At 44.1% G+C, this 17,864-nt stretch overlaps 1 protein-coding gene across 3 annotated transcripts in view; it reads left to right on the forward strand.

Annotated features, from left to right (window-relative positions):
* Positions 1 to 16,032, forward strand: part of epg5 (ectopic P-granules autophagy protein 5 homolog (C. elegans)) — a 27,035-nt gene extending 11,003 nt beyond the window's left edge. For all 3 annotated transcript variants that reach the window (XM_029716833.1, XM_029716834.1, XM_029716835.1), the window contains 22 exons: positions 188 to 415; positions 493 to 616; positions 5,198 to 5,342; positions 6,228 to 6,399; positions 6,495 to 6,660; positions 7,720 to 7,862; positions 7,958 to 8,114; positions 8,224 to 8,418; positions 8,567 to 8,780; positions 8,870 to 9,045; positions 9,146 to 9,353; positions 9,463 to 9,538; positions 9,751 to 9,854; positions 9,999 to 10,174; positions 10,382 to 10,585; positions 10,787 to 10,996; positions 11,158 to 11,302; positions 11,385 to 11,627; positions 11,796 to 12,009; positions 12,091 to 12,303; positions 13,851 to 13,965; positions 14,064 to 16,032. In XM_029716833.1, the coding sequence (XP_029572693.1) occupies positions 188 to 415; positions 493 to 616; positions 5,198 to 5,342; positions 6,228 to 6,399; positions 6,495 to 6,660; positions 7,720 to 7,862; positions 7,958 to 8,114; positions 8,224 to 8,418; positions 8,567 to 8,780; positions 8,870 to 9,045; positions 9,146 to 9,353; positions 9,463 to 9,538; positions 9,751 to 9,854; positions 9,999 to 10,174; positions 10,382 to 10,585; positions 10,787 to 10,996; positions 11,158 to 11,302; positions 11,385 to 11,627; positions 11,796 to 12,009; positions 12,091 to 12,303; positions 13,851 to 13,965; positions 14,064 to 14,246 (3,811 nt within the window). In that variant the 3' untranslated portion in view covers positions 14,247 to 16,032. The remainder of the gene's footprint in view (positions 1 to 187; positions 416 to 492; positions 617 to 5,197; positions 5,343 to 6,227; positions 6,400 to 6,494; positions 6,661 to 7,719; positions 7,863 to 7,957; positions 8,115 to 8,223; positions 8,419 to 8,566; positions 8,781 to 8,869; positions 9,046 to 9,145; positions 9,354 to 9,462; positions 9,539 to 9,750; positions 9,855 to 9,998; positions 10,175 to 10,381; positions 10,586 to 10,786; positions 10,997 to 11,157; positions 11,303 to 11,384; positions 11,628 to 11,795; positions 12,010 to 12,090; positions 12,304 to 13,850; positions 13,966 to 14,063) is intronic.
* The last annotated feature ends 1,832 nt before the right edge of the window (positions 16,033 to 17,864 follow it).

Here is a 17,864-nt window from a genome sequence, read left to right on the forward strand (position 1 = left end):
TGTAGATTAATAATATTACGTTGTACTACACCCTCTAAACTTATTCCACGGTTCTTTTGGCCCAAATGAGTTGAATCTGTTAGTTTATTTCGAGATTTGGCTGCGGACCCCACTTGGAGAACCTCTGCTCTAAGCTGGTATAAATTCAGTAATGTTCTCAGTGTCCCCCTGTTTCTGGTTTCTGCAGTCTGGATGCAGGGGGCTGTATTGGTCGTCGGTTCTTCCAGGGCTCTTCTCAGGCTGTGTTACTGAGAGATCTGAGACAGAGACTACAGGAGGTGTCTGACTTCCACCACACTGCCAGCCAGGCCCTGAGGGTGCCCCCCACATACACCCCGAGCCAGGGAGAGGACCGCCCCAACTCCCCTCCACAGCTCTTCCTCACTTCCCCACAGATACACACAGAGCTGGTCAGGTACGTACAGATACTAGCCCCTCCCCTTAACTTTGTGACTGGCTGTTTCCCAGGCTGATCTGATTGGTTGTTTACAGGCTGTTTGGTGTGTTTGCCGTGTGGTTGGACGATGAGACTCTTCAGAAGAAGAAAGTGTATCTACCCTCTCTCCCACCACAGTATGACCCCCAAAGACTGGCCAAGGTCATGCACAAACAACAGGTGTGTGTGTGTGTGTCGTGTGTTTTTCCTTGCCACTGTTGCCTCTGCTTTGCCTTTGATGTATTGGTTGATAGATGTGTTAAATTGTATTGGTTGATAGATGTGTCATATTGTATTGGTTGATAGATGTGTCATATTGTATTGGTTGATAGATGTCATATTGTATTGGTTGATAGATGTGTTAAATTGTATTGGTTGATAAATGTGTTGTATTGGTTGATGGATGTGTAATTGTATTGGTTGATAGATGTGTAATTGTATTGGTTGATAGATGTGTCATATTGTATTGGTTGATAGATGTGTTGTATTGGTTGATGGATGTGTAATTGTATTGGTTGATAGATGTGTCATATTGTATTGGTTGATAGATGTGTCATATTGTATTGATTGATAGATGTCATATTGTATTGGTTGATAGATGTATTGGTTGATAGATGTGTCATATTGTATTGGTTGATAGATGTGTCGTATTGGTTGATAGATGTGTCATGTTGTATTGGTTGATAGATGTGTCATATTGTATTGGTTGATAGATGTGTCATATTGTATTGGTTGATGGATGTGTTGTATTGGTTGATAGAGGTGTCGTATTGTATTGGTTGATAGATGTGTCATGTTGTATTGGTTGATAGATGTGTCATGTTGTATTGGTTAATAGATGTGTCATATTGTATTGGTTGATGGATGTGTCGTATTGGTTGATAGATGTGTCATATTGTATTGGTTGATGGATGTGTTAAATTGTATTGGTTGATGGATGTGAAATTGTATTGGTTGATGGATGTGTAATTGTATTGGTTGATAGATGTGTCATATTGTATTGGTTGATAGATGTGTCATATTGTATTGGTTGATAGATGTGTCATATTGTATTGGTTGATGGATGTGAAATTGTATTGGTTGATGGATGTGTAATTGTATTGGTTGATAGATGTGTCATATTGTATTGGTTGATAGATGTGTCATATTGTATTGGTTGATAGATGTGTCATATTGTATTGGTTGATAGATGTGTTGTATTGGTTGATAGATGTGTTAAATTGTATTGGTTGATGGATGTGAAATTGTATTGGTTGATGGATGTGTCATATTGGTTGATAGATGTGTCATGTTGTATTGGTTGATAGATGTTTCATATTGTATTGGTTGATGGATGTGTTGTATTGGTTGATAGATGTGTTAAATTGTATTGGTTGATGGATGTCAAATTGTATTGGTTGATGGATGTGTAATTGTATTGGTTGATGGATGTGTAATTGTATTGGTTGATAGATGTGTCATATTGTATTGGTTGATAGATGTGTCATATTGTATTGGTTGATAGATGTGTCATATTGTATTGGTTGATAGATGTGTCATATTGTATTGGTTGATAGATGTGTTAAATTGTATTGGTTGATGGATGTGTAATTGTATTGGTTGATAGATGTGTTCAATTGTATTGGTTGATAGATGTATTGGTTGATAGATGTGTCATTGTATTGGTTGATAGATGTGTTCAATTGTATTGGTTGATAGATGTATTGGTTGCTAGATGTATTGGTTGCTAGATGTATCATATTGTATTGGTCGCTAGATGTATTGGTTGCTAGATGTATCATATTGTATTGGTGGCTAGATGTATTGGTTGCTAGATGTATTGGTTGCTAGATGTATCATATTGTATTGGTGGCTAGATGTATTGGTTGCTAGATGTATTGGTTGCTAGATGTATCATATTGTATTGGTGGCTAAATGTATTGGTGGCTAGATGTATCATATTGTATTGGTTGCTAGATGTATCATATTGTATTGGTTGCTAGATGAATTGGTGGCTAGATGTATCATATTGTATTGGTGGCTAGATGTATCTTATTGTATTGGTGGCTAGATGTATCATATTGTATTGGTGGCTAGATGTATTGGTTGCTAGATGTATCATATTGTATTGGTGGCTAGATGTATTGGTGGCTAGATGTATTGGTTGCTAGATGTATTGGTTGCTAGATGTATCATATTGTATTGGTTGCTAGATGTATTTGTGGCTAGCTGTATTTGTGGCTAGATGTATCATATTGTATTGGTGGCTAGATGTATTGGTGGCTAGATGTATCATACTGTATTGGTTGCTAGATGGAGCATATTGTATTGGTGGCTAGATGTATCATATTGTATTGGTGGCTAGATGTATCATATTGTATTGGTGGCTAGATGTATCATATTGTATTGGTTGCTAGATGTATCATATTGTATTGGTTGCTAGATGTATTGGTGGCTAGATGTATCTTATTGTATTGGTGGCTAGATGTATCATATTGTGTTGGTGGCTAGATGTATTGGTTGCTAGATGTATTATATTGTATTGGTGGCTAGATGTATTGGTGGCTAGATGTATTGGTTGCTAGATGTATTGGTTGCTAGATGTATCATATTGTATTGGTGGCTAGATGTATCATACTGTATTGGTTGCTAGATGGATCATATTGTATTGGTGGCTAGATGTATCATATTGTATTTGTGGCTAGATGTACTGGTGGCTAGATGTATCATATTGTATTGGTGGCTAGATGTATTGGTGGCTAGATGTATTGGTGGCTAGATGTATCATATTGTATTGGTGGCTAGATGTATCATATTGTATTGGTGGCTAGATGTATTGGTGGCTAGATGTATTGGTTGCTAGATGTATTGGTTGCTAGATGTATCATATTGTATTGGTTGCTAGATGTATTTGTGGCTAGATGTATCATATTGTATTGGTGGCTAGATGTATCATACTGTATTGGTTGCTAGATGGATCATATTGTATTGGTGGCTAGATGTATCATATTGTATTTGTGGCTAGATGTACTGGTGGCTAGATGTATCATATTGTATTGGTGGCTAGATGTATTGGTGGCTAGATGTATTGGTGGCTAGATGTATCATATTGTATTGGTGGCTAGATGTATCATATTGTATTGGTGGCTAGATGTATTTGTGGCTAGATGTATTGGTGGCTAGATGTATCATATTGTATTGGTGGCTAGATGTATTGGTGGCTAGATGTATCATACTGTATTGGTTGCTAGATGGATCATATTGTATTGGTGGCTAGATGTATCATATTGTATTGGCGGCTAGATGTATCATATTGTATTGGTGGCTAGATGTATTGGTGGCTAGATGTATCATATTGTATTGGTGGCTAGATGTATCATACTGTATTGGTTGCTAGATGGATCATATTGTATTGGTGGCTAGATGTATTGGTGGCTAGATGTATTGGTGGCTAGATGTATTGGTTGCTAGATGTATCATATTGTATTGGTGGCTAGATGTATTGGTGGCTAGATGTATCATATTGTATTGGTGGCTAGATGTATTGGTGGCTAGATGTATCATAATGTATTGGTGGCTAGATGTATCATATTGTATTGGTGGCTAGATGTATTGGTGGCTAGATGTATTGGTGGCTAGATGTATTGGTGGCTAGATGTATCATATTGTATTGGTGGCTAGATTTATCATATTGTATTTGTGGCTAGATGTATCATATTGTATTGGTGGCTAGATGTATTGGTGGCTAGATGTATCATATTGTATTGGTGGCTAGATGTATTGGTTGCTAGATGTATTGGTGGCTAGATGTATCATATCGTATTGGTGGCTAAATGTATTGGTGGCTAGATGTATCATATTTTATTGGTTGCTAGATGTATCATATTGTATTGGTGGCTAGATGTATTGGTGGCTAGATGTATCATATTGTATTGGTGGCTAAATGTATTGGTGGCTAGATGTATCATATTGTATTGGTTGCTAGATGTATCATATTGTATTGGTTGCTAGATGTATTGGTGGCTAGATGTATCATATTGTATTGGTGGCTAAATGTATTGGTGGCTAGATGTATCATATTGTATTGGTGGCTAGATGTATCATATTGTATTGGTGGCTAGATGTATTGGTGGCTAGATGTATCATATTGTATTGGTGGCTAGATGTATTGGTTGCTAGATGTATAATACTGAATTGGTAGCTAGATGAATCATATTGTATTGGTGGCTAGATGTATCATATTGTATTGGTGGCTAGATGTATCATATTGTATTGGTGGCTAGAAGTATCATATTGTATTGGTGGCTAGATGTATCATATTGTATTGGTGGCTAGAAGTATCATATTGTATTGGTGGCTAGATGTATTGGTTGCTAGATGTATTGCTTGCTAGAAGTATAATACTGTATTGGTTGCTAGATGAATCATATTGTATTGGTGGCTAGATGTATCATATTGTATTGGTTGCTAGATGTATCATATTGTATTGGTGGCTAGAAGTATCATATTGTATTGGTGGCTAGATGTATCATATTGTATTGGTGGCTAGAAGTATCATATTGTATTGGTGGCTAGATGTATTGGTTGCTAGATGTATTGCTTGCTAGAAGTATAATACTGTATTGGTTGCTAGATGAATCATATTGTATTGGTGGCTAGATGTATAATATTGTATTTGTTGCTAGATGTATCATATTATATTGGTGGCTAGATGTATTGCTTGCTAGAAGTATCATATTGTATTGGTTGCTAGATGTATCATATTGTATTGGTTGAGTGTAGGAGCTGTGGGTGGAGTATGTGGACCTGGAGCGTGTCCAGTATGATGAGAGGGAGGTGCTGGATCTCTGGGACAAAGTGAAGAATGAACCCACCTTCATACAGAGCAACAACCCTGCCTTCACTGACTACACCAACCCCAGCGCAGGTACATGAACACAGCCTCAGCACATAGCAGTTGTGACTGAATGAATGACGTTTTATTCTTGTGTCAACTCGTCTGGTTGGCAGCCCATTCCTTATGGGATTAATTGACACATTACAATAATTCACAGTGATAATTCTTCCAGTGTTCTGTGCAGGATGCAGCGGATAAAGAGTGGAAAAATAAACCCGTAAATAAGGTTATCCAAGCAATAATTATTTATCCCTAGAGCAGTAAAAATAAAACAAATACAGTTAAATACAGAAATAATACACGGAAGGCGTTGGAACCAAGTCTGACACAGAGAAGATTTATGTGTGAGACAAGCCTATACACAATCTATATACATAGGTGCCATTCGCTATGTGGGAGCAAAATATTTGTATAATTTAATTATAGGGACCTTTTTTCTTTTATTCCAGGCTTTATCAAAAAATTCTGCAAATGGCAATACATAATTGACAGAAAAAAACATTTCAGTTTTTCCTCATGACTCAGCCACATAATTCCAGGGTATATCTGGTGGGCTTTCTGGAATAAGGACAAGCGTATATCATGGTAGGAAGGGCAATAGAGGATCAAATGAATTTCATTCTCTATTTCATCAAGGTCACAATATTTACATTAGTCTTTCCTCTTACATTTCACCATTACACCGACCTGTTTCAATACGCAGGGGCAATATCCCTGATCTTACCTGTTTCAATACGCAGGGGCAATATCCCTGATCTTACCTGTTTCAATACGCAGGGGCAATATCCCTGATCTTACCTGTGCACAAAGCGATCGCTCGCTTTTAGGTAGGGTGTACATTGGAAATGATTCTAGTGCTAACAAACCGAGCGGCCTTGTTATTGTCGTTGTTGTAACCTTTTTGTGTGTGTGTAGCGAGGAAGCGTATCCAGTCTAACCTGCAAAAGCACGCTATCCCTCTGCCGCTCCCCGAGCTGCAATCACAGAGAGCTCCGGTACCAGAGGTCCCCTCCGCCTGCCTCGCTGACCCTGCTGCTGCTTCCACTCTCCTTCAGCAGGACCTCTGCTGTCTGCAGGAGCAGGCCAGGTACACACACACACACACACCAACCGTCACGCCATTGATGTATACCTGTATGTGAGGTTTTGGGACATGGCTCACAGTGTGCTTGGTGCGTTTAGGTTTGCAGTGTCTCGGGAGGCCCAGCAGGTGGCGTTGGAGTCAGAGCTGCTGGAGAGTCTTCCTCTACTCTACAGGAACAGGCCAGAGCAGGTTACTGTGGCGCTTGAGTGCAGAGGGCAGAGGGGGGGCCAGCCCTGCCAGGGAGCGGCACACATCACTGTCACGGTAGGACTTTTATACGAGTCAATTCTGTTTTGAATTCATTTTCAGAATGGGATGATTCTGCTTGAAAATTCAATGCAAATAGTCTGGATGGCCATTTGATTAGCTGTTCAGGAGTCTTATGGCTTGGGGGTAGAAGCTGTTTAGAAGCCTCTTGGATCTAGACTTGGCGCTCCGGTACCGCTTACCGTGTGGTAGCAGAGAGAACAGTATATGACTAGGGTGGCTCGAGTCTGGCAATTTTTAGGGCCTTCCTCTGACACTGCCTGGTATAGAGGTCCTGGATGGCAGGAAGCTTGGCCCCGGTGATGTACTGGGCCGTACGCACTACCCTCTGTAGTGCCTTGCGGTCGGAGGCCGAGCAGTTGCCATACCAAGCAGTGATGCAACCCGTCAGGATGCTCTCAATGGTGCAGCTGTAAAACCTTTTGAGGATCTGAGGACCCATGCCAAATATTTTCAGTCTCCTGAGGGGGAATAGGTTTTGTCGTGGCCTCTTCACAACTGTCTCTGTGTGCTTGGACCATGTTAGTTTGTTGGTGATGTGGACGCCAAGGAACTTGAAGCTCTCAACTTGCTCCACTACAGCCCCGTCGATGAGAATGGGGGGGGTGCTCGGTCCTCCTTTTCCTGTAGTCCACAATCATGTCCTTTGTCTTGATCACATTGAGGAAGAGGTTGTTGTCCTGGCACCACACTGTCAGGTCTCTGACCTCCTCCCTATAGGCTGTCTCATCGTTGTCGATGATCAGGCCTACCACTGTTGTGTCATCAGCAAACTTAATGACGGTGTTGGAGTCGTGTCTGGCCGTGCAGTCATGAGTGAACAGGGAGTACAGGAGGGGACTGAGCACGCACCCCAGTTGCAGAGGCAGGTGTTAAGTCCCAGGATCCTTAGCTTAGTGATGAGCTTTGAGGGCACTATGGTGTTGAACACTGAGCTGTAGTCAATGAATAGCATTCTCACATAGGTGTTCCTTTTGTAAACATGCATCCTCCTCCCCTCTTCCCCTCATTCCCATCTCTTTGTGTGTGTGTGTGTGTGTGTGTGTGTGTGTGCAGTGCGAGTGTGTACAGAAGCAGGAAGCAGTAGAGACTCAGATCGTGTCTCTGAGAAGCGACATTAAGCAGCTGCAGACGGAAGCCAAGACTCCTCCTCCTCAGAGCCTTGCCCAGGCTGCAGTACACACTGAGAAGTTCATTACGTCAGTACACACACACACCATACCTGTATGAATGATTCCTCAATTAGAATTGTTGATAGTCATATGTGCCATAAAGTAAATAAACGTGTGTGCAGTGCTCTGGTGAATTTGTACAAGGCCAAGCCGACGGCAGCAGTGCAGTGTGTAGGAGTGGCTGCCTTCTACAAGGTGGTCTCTTTCGTCTGTGAGGACACACTCCGCCACCCACCCACTCGCCAGTACCTCTCTTCCTGCGTTGAGATACTGGGACAGGTACTACACACACACAAACAAACTTATTTCATACACATAGGACGTGACTGTGTGTAGGTGTTAATCCAGTTTGTGTGTGTGTAGGTGTTAATCCAGTTTGTGTGTGTAGGTTTTTATCCAGGGCAACCAGGCAGAGTGCGGGCGTGTCCTCAGCACTATCCTGGAGCAGAGACGCCTGTGTCCCCTCCTCTCCCCCTTCTTCACCCCAAACGCTGCACCCAATCAGCTTGTCTCTCTCTACAAGGAAGTGGTGACATCACTGCACCCTGACAGCGCTGACGTCATCTTCATGCTGCTCACTAAGGTCAGCCTCAACCTTCAGAAACATACACAACAGCTACACACACCACCCACACAGAACACACACTTCCACCTCGACCCATCACACAGAGAACTGGAAGCCTGTGGCATTCCTGTGTTAAGATGAGCAGATTCTCTCTCTCCCTCTGTAGTTTGACCTGAGTGCGTGGTTGAGTAAGGCCGAGCCAGTGTTCTCAGAGCGTAGCAGACTGGTAGAGCTGGTCCACACTGCTCTGTGTTCCTGTGGCCGTGACCCCGAGGCTGACCTCCTCACGCCCTTTCACCTCTTCACACGACACTGGACCCTGTTGCTCAGACACCACTTCCCTGACCACTACAGCGACTGCCTGCGCCTGCTCATGACCAGTAAGACTGTTTTGTTTGCTCTTATTGCGGACTTCAACATGCAACGTGTGTGCGGACGTTGAACGTGTGTTTGTGTGTGTCATTGTCAGGTTCGACAGAGCAGTTGCTGAGCCCAGAGTGTTGGAGGGTGACTCTGTGTGTGCTGGGTGTCTCTCCTCCCCCCTGCAACACCAAACCCACAGCAGAGCCTTCCGGGACCACAGATACCCCCAAACCCACATCCATCTCCCCCAGCCAAGCCCCCATCACCCTCTCTCCTCAGCAGGTGAGTGCTGAAAGTCCTCCCTAAATCTTCATATTCAATACTGTTCATTTCCAGTCCAGTTTATTTAACCCTGCCTTGTCTCTTGATTGGCCCTCCTCAGGTGGAGGAGACGGTTGATTGGCTGTGTGAGTATTTTCAGCGTTGTCGTCTCAGTAAGTCGGACCTCCGCAGCTTTGGCCTTTACTCCGCCTGGGCGCCATACGTCAGTGAGGTCACCACGTTCTGGGGATATCTGATTGGCTACCTCATTGACCTGCAGCTCAACGCCTGCGCCAGGGAGCCACTGGGGGGAGCCAGAGTGCTGAAAGGTACCAGACACAGTTTTCATTAAGACATTCTGCTTTTTTTCCCCCCAGTCGCTGTTGACATCTCTCCTCCTCCCCACCTCTCATCGCTTCCTCTTTCTGTCTCTCTCAGCCCTGCAGGATCTACACGGTAAGATGGTCCGGCTGTTTAAGCCCTGGATCCTGGTTCTGGAGACAGACGATGTCAGGTAAACACACCTCTCTATCCCTCCGTCTAGTTCTCTCTCCCTCTCCATCTTTGCCACTGTCTTTCTATCTCCCTCCCCCCTTTCTTACTTTGCCTTGCATAACGCTAACAAAGCTACAGGCCTGTGGCATTGCGCTGTTTGGACTACAATATTTTCTCGCTCTCTCCTATCTTCTCTTACTCTCTCTCTCTCCTCCTTTCTGTCTCTCTCAGTAATCCAAGGTGTTATCCCTGGTTGGAGTCAGATGCCAGCGCTGCAGGCTGTCTTGTGGACCTCTACACCCAGCTGACCCAAACACTACACCACAAGTTCACAGGTTTGTGTGTGATGTTAGATGTAATGAAAGTCATTCATGTGTTTGAGCCTACATTTAAGGTGTGTGTGTGTGTGTGTGTGTGTGTGTGTGTGTGTGTGTGTGTGTGTGTGTGTGTGTGTGTGTGTGTGTGTGTGTGTGTTCCAGACCGCCTCCTCCCCGGGCAGCGTGGAGCTCTGTGGCTGTGTCTGATGCAGTACTGTGACAGCTGCAGCTCTCCTCGTACACCAGAGTACCTCCTCTACCTTTACCACCAACACCTCGGCAGCCTGCCCTGGACTCACCTGCACCCCGATACACACCTCATGGAACAGCTGTTCAATGTAAGACCCTGACCCCTTACTCTGATCCCAGACTTCTTAATCCCTAACCTCAACCCACAACTCATTGGATTCCTAAAACAAACTGACTCCTCGTACACTTTTTGAGTATCACAGTCAATAGGACTTGTTTGCGGGTAGTGCTGTGCGATGTAGCATTAGGGAGGTGTAGAGTGTTTCTTTACCCAACGTTAATCTGTTCCTCTGCAGGTGGAGAGAGGAAGTCCTAAGAGCTGCTTCCTGTTCCTAGGGGCAGTCCTCTGTAAGGTCAACTGGGTCAGCGTTCTGAGTGACAGCCTGCAAACTCCGGCCAGCTCTAACACTAACATACACACAGACTCACACAAGATGCTGGTCTATCTACTCTACATGCTGGTGTTCCTCACTAAAGAAGAGCAGCTTCTCAGCCAACCGGTGAGGGAGAATTAGGACACTGGATAGCTGTATTTGTGTTTGTACACAATTTTGTATTCTCGTTGTTTATTTCTTCATGTATTACCTCATTATGACTGGTGTGTAGCTCTGTTAACTCCCCATGTCAGTGGGTATTTTGTGGGTGATGGAATTGTCGTGGGTCTGTCCCTGGTTTAGCTTATTTTCCCCTCTGTCCTCCAGGACTCCCCTCTCCTTAGTCTGTTGGTCCAGTCCGCCTCCCTGCCATGGCACCAGGTGGACCATTCCTCCTACCAAGGGATCATGGGATATGTAGGCACCCACTACCCTCACGCTCTGCTGCTCAGCGCAGACTCCGCCCCTCAGACGCTGCTCCTATCACTACGCAGCGCTGCTGGGCTACAGCCACGCCCCCATGGGATGCCATACTGGGTGAGAAAGAGGGAACACAACAGAACGTCACCCTCCCTCTCTTTCTCTAGTTTTATCATAAACAGACTGTCTATGTTAGAGTGAGGAGAGATTGACTGACTGTCTCTCTCATTACCACAGACAAAATGAATGCATTAATCTCCGCCTCTCTCTCTGTGTAGGAGGAGACGTTGAAGGCCGGTGTGTGTGTGCGCTGGTGTGTCCAGTGTCTGGTCTCTCTGGAGCAGAGTGGTAGTATCAGTCTGGCTAACCTGGAGACGCAGTTAGAGGCACTACTGGAGAGCATCATCACCTTCAACCCACCTGGTAAGAACTCTTCATAATCATCATCATCATCATCACCTTCATCAATAATCTCTTTCTGTCTCTCTGTCTCTTGTGTGTGTAGAGGTGGGCTTGGAGCAGAGACACATGGCGTTCTGTAGTTTGTTCTGTGATTCGTTGGCTCTGCTGAACGGAGTGGGCGTGTCTACAGGCGAGGCCTTGGCAGCTCGTGTCATTGGCTGGCTGGACAGGAAGGGGCAGGGTTTCCCAGTGCTGCCTCTCCTGACAGCCTGCTCCCGTTGCCTAGCGTCCGTACGCCACATGACCCGCATCACCGAGGCTTGCATCACCGCCTACTTCACCTATGGTAACCACGGAGACAGTAACCATGGGAAGGTCTTAGGGGAGGGTCTATGTCAGGGTTTGTCAGCAGGGGGTACTGGTGACGGACAGATGTATTTTATTTCATACATGAGGTGAAAACCTCACTCGCTTGCTCTTCCCTCCCTCCGTCTCTTCATTTTTCTCACTCTAGCGGAAGAGGAGGGTGTCGGGTGGGGTCCTGTGCTGGCGTCCCTGCAGGTGCCTGAACTGACCGTGGACGACTTCCTGTCTGAGAGCCAATCAGGAGGCAGCTTCCTGACACTCTATGCTTACATCCTGCAGCGCCTCAACACGGAACACACAGTGGCCAATGAGAAGAGGACGCTCGCTCTACTCAACACATGGAACAGTCAGGTCTTCCCCAGGTCTGACCCCCCCCCGTGTGTGTGTGTGTGTGTGTGTGTGTGTGTGTGTGTGTTGGTAATATAGTTTTTTCTCTCTACCAGTGGTCCCCATGATGAGGCTAAGTTGTTCCTCTGGTGGCACAAGGCACTGTGTGTGTATGTGGAGCATCTGCAGCAGGGGCTGGGGGAGGTTCCAGCCGTGGTAGCGGGGCTGCTGCGGCTACAGACACGGCTCTCTCAGATGGGAGAGGAGAGACTCGGCTCAGGACTGCTGGGGGCTATAGGATTGGGCCGCCGATCACCCCTATCCAACAGGTACTCACACTCACACTCAGACGCCTTGACTTTTTCCACATTTTGTTATGTTAAAAAATCGTCAGCAATCTACACACAATACCCCATAATGACAAAGTGAAAACAGGTTTTTAGAAAAACAGAAATACCTTATTTACATAAGTATTCAGACCCTTTGCTATGAGACTGAAAATTGAGCTCAGGTGCATCCTGTTTCCATTGATCATTCCTGAGATGTTTCTACAACTTGATTGGAGTCTACCTGTGGATTTGGAAAGGCACACACTTGTCTATATAAATGTCCCATAGTTGACGGTGGATGTCAGAGCAAAACCCAAGCCATGAGGTTGAAGGAAGATCCGAGACAGGATTGTGTCGAGGAACAGATCTGGGGGAGGGTACTAGAAAACGTATGCAGCATTGAAGGTCCTCAATAACACAGTGGCCTCCATCGTTCTTAAATGGAAGAAGTTTGGAACCACCAAGACTCTTCCTAGAGCTGGCCACCCAGCCAAACTGAGCAATCGGGGGAGAAGGGCCTTGGTCAGGGAGGTGACCAAGAATCTGATGGTCACTCTGACTGAGCTCTAGAGTTCCTCTGTGGAGATGGGAGAACCTTCCAAAAGGACAACCATCTCTGGAGCACTCCACCAATCAGGCCTTAATGGTATAGTGGCCAGACGGAAGCCATTCCTCAGTAAAGGCACATGATAGCCCGCTTGGAGTTTGCCAAAAGGCAACTAAAGACTTTCAGACCATGAGAAACAAGATTCTCTTTGGCCTGAATGCCAAGCGTCACATCTGGAGGAAACCTGGCACCATCTCTATGGTGAAGCATGGTGGTGGCAGCATCATGCTGTGGGGATATTTGTCAGCGGCAGGGACTGGGAGACTAGTCAGGATCGAGGGAAATATGAACAGAGCAAAGTACAGAGAGATCCTTGATGAAAACCTGCTCCAGAGTGCTCAGGACCTCAGACTGGGGCGGAGGTTCACCTTCCAACAGGACAACAACCCTAAGCACACAGCCAAGACAATGCAGGAGTGGCTTCGGGACAAGTCTCTGAATGTCCTTGAGTGGCCCATCCAGAGCCCGGACTTGAACCTGATCGAGCATCTCTGGAGAGACCTGAAAAAAGCTATGCAGCAACGCTCCCCATCCAACCTGACATGGCTTGAGAGGATCTGCAGAGAAGAATGGGAGAAACTCCCCAAATACAGGTGTGCCAAGCTTGTTAGCATCATAGCCAAGAAGACTCAAGGCTGTAATCGCTGCCAAAGGGGCTTCAACAAAGTACTGAGTAAAGGGTCTGAATACTTATGTAAATGGGATTATTATTTTTTATCTATATTTTTTAAAACATTTCTGAAAACCTATTTTTACTTTGTCGTTGTGGGGTATTGTGTGTAGATTGAGGGGAAAATAAAATAATAAATCCAATCAACTTTAGAATAAGGCTGTAACATAACAAAATGTGGAAAAAGTCAAGGGGTGTGAATACTTTCTGAAGGCACCTTCGGTGTTTACTGTGTGATTCTTTTGGTAACTCCGGTGTGTGCATGTTTAGGTTCAGGGTGGTGGTGCGCAGTCTGTCTGCGTTTCTCTCAGTCCAGATTCCCTCAGAGGACCAGGTCCGCCTCCAGCCCAGTACCGACCAGCAGCTGACTGCTAAAGCACAACAGGTACACACACATACATACGCATACATACATACATATATATATACACACACACACACACACACAGAGTTGCTCAGCTTGTGTGTTTCGTGTGTTTCTAGGCTCTGGTTGTGTTGGAGTCCATGCCCAGCAGTAAACAGTATGCTGACCTAAAGGACTCAATAGGAAAAGCTGTCCAGTTCATCCACTACCCAGGACACTGTCTTAGAGATGGACCTTGCCTCCTTTCTCTGCTGGCCAACCTCCTCTACCCAGACCAAGGATACCTCAACATCATACGATAGCAGCGCCAGTTAGCATCGGCTAGCACGGTGACACAGTATGCTAAACAGGAAAAGTTAGAAATAGCAGTCTATCCTGTGGTGAAAGTAGGGAACTACGTGGGGAATATAGTGTCATTTGGGATGTGCACCGATATGCTAGTAGCCTACTAGCCATCGAATGCTGGAGCTGGACTGATAGCCATATTGATTTGACTGCTAGTGATTGTGGCACAACTATAGGTTTATCAGTTAAAGGTCTAGTTTATTAGAGTGTGATACTTAGGCGTAGATTCAATCAGATCAAGCGTTATCTGGCAATAGCCGACAACCGCATAGCTGATGTTTTGGCCGTGTATGAAGTGTAACGGTGTTGGAGCTGTCAAACCGGTGAGTAGCTGCTCTTGATCATTGTCACGAAGCCACACCAGTCCCACTCACATTAGTTCAGAACGAAAAGGTCTAGGCTATATAGAAATAATTACGCTCAAATTGAAAATCATTAAACAAAATAATAAGGATTTCTATCTTACATCTCACATTCCAGCGTTTGATCTTGTAAAAAGGCTGCATGGGATTTCTCTTACTGGCAATGCCCGCTTTAGGTATAATGCCAGGAGCCACTTGTGGATTTGCCAGCAATAAAGCAGTTCCACCTCAGACACTGTCAAAACACCCGGATGTCGGCTAAATCGGATCTGATTAAATAGAGCCCTTACTTACACACACACACACACTCTCTCTCTCTCTCTCTCTCTCTCTCTCTTTTAAAGGGCGTTGCCTTTTATTTTTAATTACTTCAGCAGTTCCTCCACATTTTGCCTATGGCTGATGTTGCAAGTGTTGGATGACAATTATGAAGCAGAGTTAGTATGAGAAACAAACTCACAGACATTACCATTAACCAGTGGCACTGATTTCACTTATTCTCTGTGATCAACATTTAATGATGGAAATTATAACGTGTGATGTTTAAGTTATTTAGAGCTCTTTTAAGTTCATCCCCAGTGGTGCATGTGGAGGAAGATTTTACATACCAGTATTAAATTGCCCATATTGAATGCCAGGGGATCAACCCATCAGTTACATGGCCTGCTATGACTGAAGGTAGAATGGTTGAATTGGCTAAAAGTGCTTTTATTGTTTGTGCCAAATACACTCAACTTATCAATTAGCCTTAGGAAAAACCATCTTGTCTTCTATGCTTTGGAGAAACACACGTGGTTATTATTCAGTACGTCTCCCAAATGGCACCCTATTCCCTTTTATAGTGCACTAGTTTTGACCAGGACCTATGTGACTCTGGTCAAAAGTATAGCACTATATATAGGTAGTTGGGTGCCATTCGAGATGCAGCCATATATTCCAGAGTACTATGGTATGACGCAGCAGCAGGAACAACAGCAGTGATATGATTGTACAGTATGTAACCTGCCTTACTGCCAGCCTGACTATGGGCTGCCAGGGGCTTGCTCAGTTGGGAGCAATGTTACAGGGCGATCAGATAGAAATGTAAGGTGTAAAACAGACATGACTCCTTGTTCAGTAGCCTAGAATGGGGAAGTGTGCCAGGTCTGAATGTACCCCTCGTTGGCTGGCTGTGTGTATATGATCAGCCTCGTCTACAGGCATGCCTAGCAGAGGATCATAATATACAGATGGGTAATGTTGGGGGGAATAATCACTAAGGAATTCACTCTGGGAACAGTGTTTACACACATTCTCCCCCAATTCCACCGCTGGTGATATGGTGTCTAGAAGTGTGATAACGCAATTTGGATCTGGAATAAATGATTTTTCTGAAATGAAACCGTGTTTAAGTCTCCTCAATCATGTGTTACTGTCTGGCACCTCGTCTGTCTGTCTGTGAAAGGAGCATGCTGCACTTCAGATGCCGGCTGTCTCCATGGAAATGGGATAGATAGATCTTAGAGGAGAGAATGGTGTGTACAGTCCATCAGATGGAGGAAAGAACTTACACACACACACACAGTCTGTCACTCCAGACTCCATTAGGTCTGTATATGAGTGAGTGACTCAGTCAGGTTTACACCTTCACAATAAAAAATGTTTAAAAAATAAATAAAAATGTTACCTTTTATCAGGGAGTCATACTGAAAAATGGTCTCTTTTACAGATGAGCCCTGAATTACAGAAATGACACGAAATACACACATCAATATAAATACAAAATGCAAGCAGAAAGAAAAACCAGGTAAAAAAAAAACACATTCATCAGTAATGATGTTCTCAATCAGAACATTTTGAAGATCCACAAATGTGCAAGAACTAAAAGCTGATTTTCCTAACTCAGTAGAGACCCAAGGAATTTCCAGTTAGCCATCCCTGAGACCGGGTGTGGCAACTCGTATGTCTAAAGTTTAGTAAAGATGTTAGGTACAGTTGGACTTAAAAGACAACATGGCATTGTATCAACCTACGTGACATCAGAGGGCCAACCAACTTTCTGGTAGAGAATGCAGTGATGAGTACAAAAATTGTCACCTGTAATAAAGCGCAGTACACTATGATAAACTGCATCTAACAGCTGTGTTCATATAGATGATGTCGCCATAGTCTAGGACCAATAGGAACGTCGACTGGATAATCTGCTTTCAACTATTTAGCGCAAGGTAGTAACTATTTCTATAGAAGTTTGTTTTTATTCTCAGCTATTGAACTAAATCATCTGTTCCGGTTTTTTTTTTTTATACTTCATACATTTTCAAATTTGAGAACATGGAGAGATTGACATCAATACAACACCCCCAGAACTTATCCTTCCCACCCCACCAAGGCATCATACAAAACAATTGAACAATGACTGAAACTAAAAATAAAACATTACAATATATATACACATGCAACAGTTTAAATAAAAGACATAAAAGAGAAAATAAAATTAACAAAAAAAATTGGGATTCCATTGTTATTGTGACATCTATCTGCACATTGAACCATTGACATGACATAACTGCCTATACTGAAACAAAATAAACAATAGCCATTCTCCATTAGTAGCTCAAACACAAATATGGGGTCAAAAAAATAAAATCTGAAATTGGCATTACCAAAGCATATGCCCCACAGTTGCTGGACTCTGATGGCTGATGAATATAATATACCTTATTATACCTTACAGTGAAATGCTTACTTACAGGCCCTTAATTAACCAACAATGCAGTTATTTTTCTTAAGTGTTAAGTAAAAAAGAAAAATAACAAACAATTAAAGGGCAGCAGTAAAATAACAGTAGCGAGGCTAGAAGCTGTTAAGAAGCCTCCTGGACATGGACTTGGCGCTCTGGTACAGTTTGCCATGCGGTAGCAGAGAGAACAGTCTGTGACTAGGGTGGCTGGAGTCTTTGACAATTTTTAGGGCCTTCCTCTGACACCGCCTGGTATAGAGGTCCTGGATGGCAGGAAGCTTGGCCTCAGTGATGTACTGGGCAATACGCACAACCCTCTGTAGTGCCTTGTGGTCGGTTGCCATACCAGGCAGTGATGCAAACAGTCAGGATGCCCTCATTGGTGCAGCTGTAGAACTTTTTGAGGATCTGAGGACCCATGACAAATCTTTTCAGTCTCCTGAGGGGGAATAGGCTTTGTCGTGCCCTCTTCACGACTGCCTTGGTGTGCTTGG

The sequence above is a fragment of the Salmo trutta genome, chromosome 27, assembly GCF_901001165.1.
Source record: "Salmo trutta chromosome 27, fSalTru1.1, whole genome shotgun sequence".
NCBI lineage: Eukaryota > Metazoa > Chordata > Actinopteri > Salmoniformes > Salmonidae > Salmo > Salmo trutta.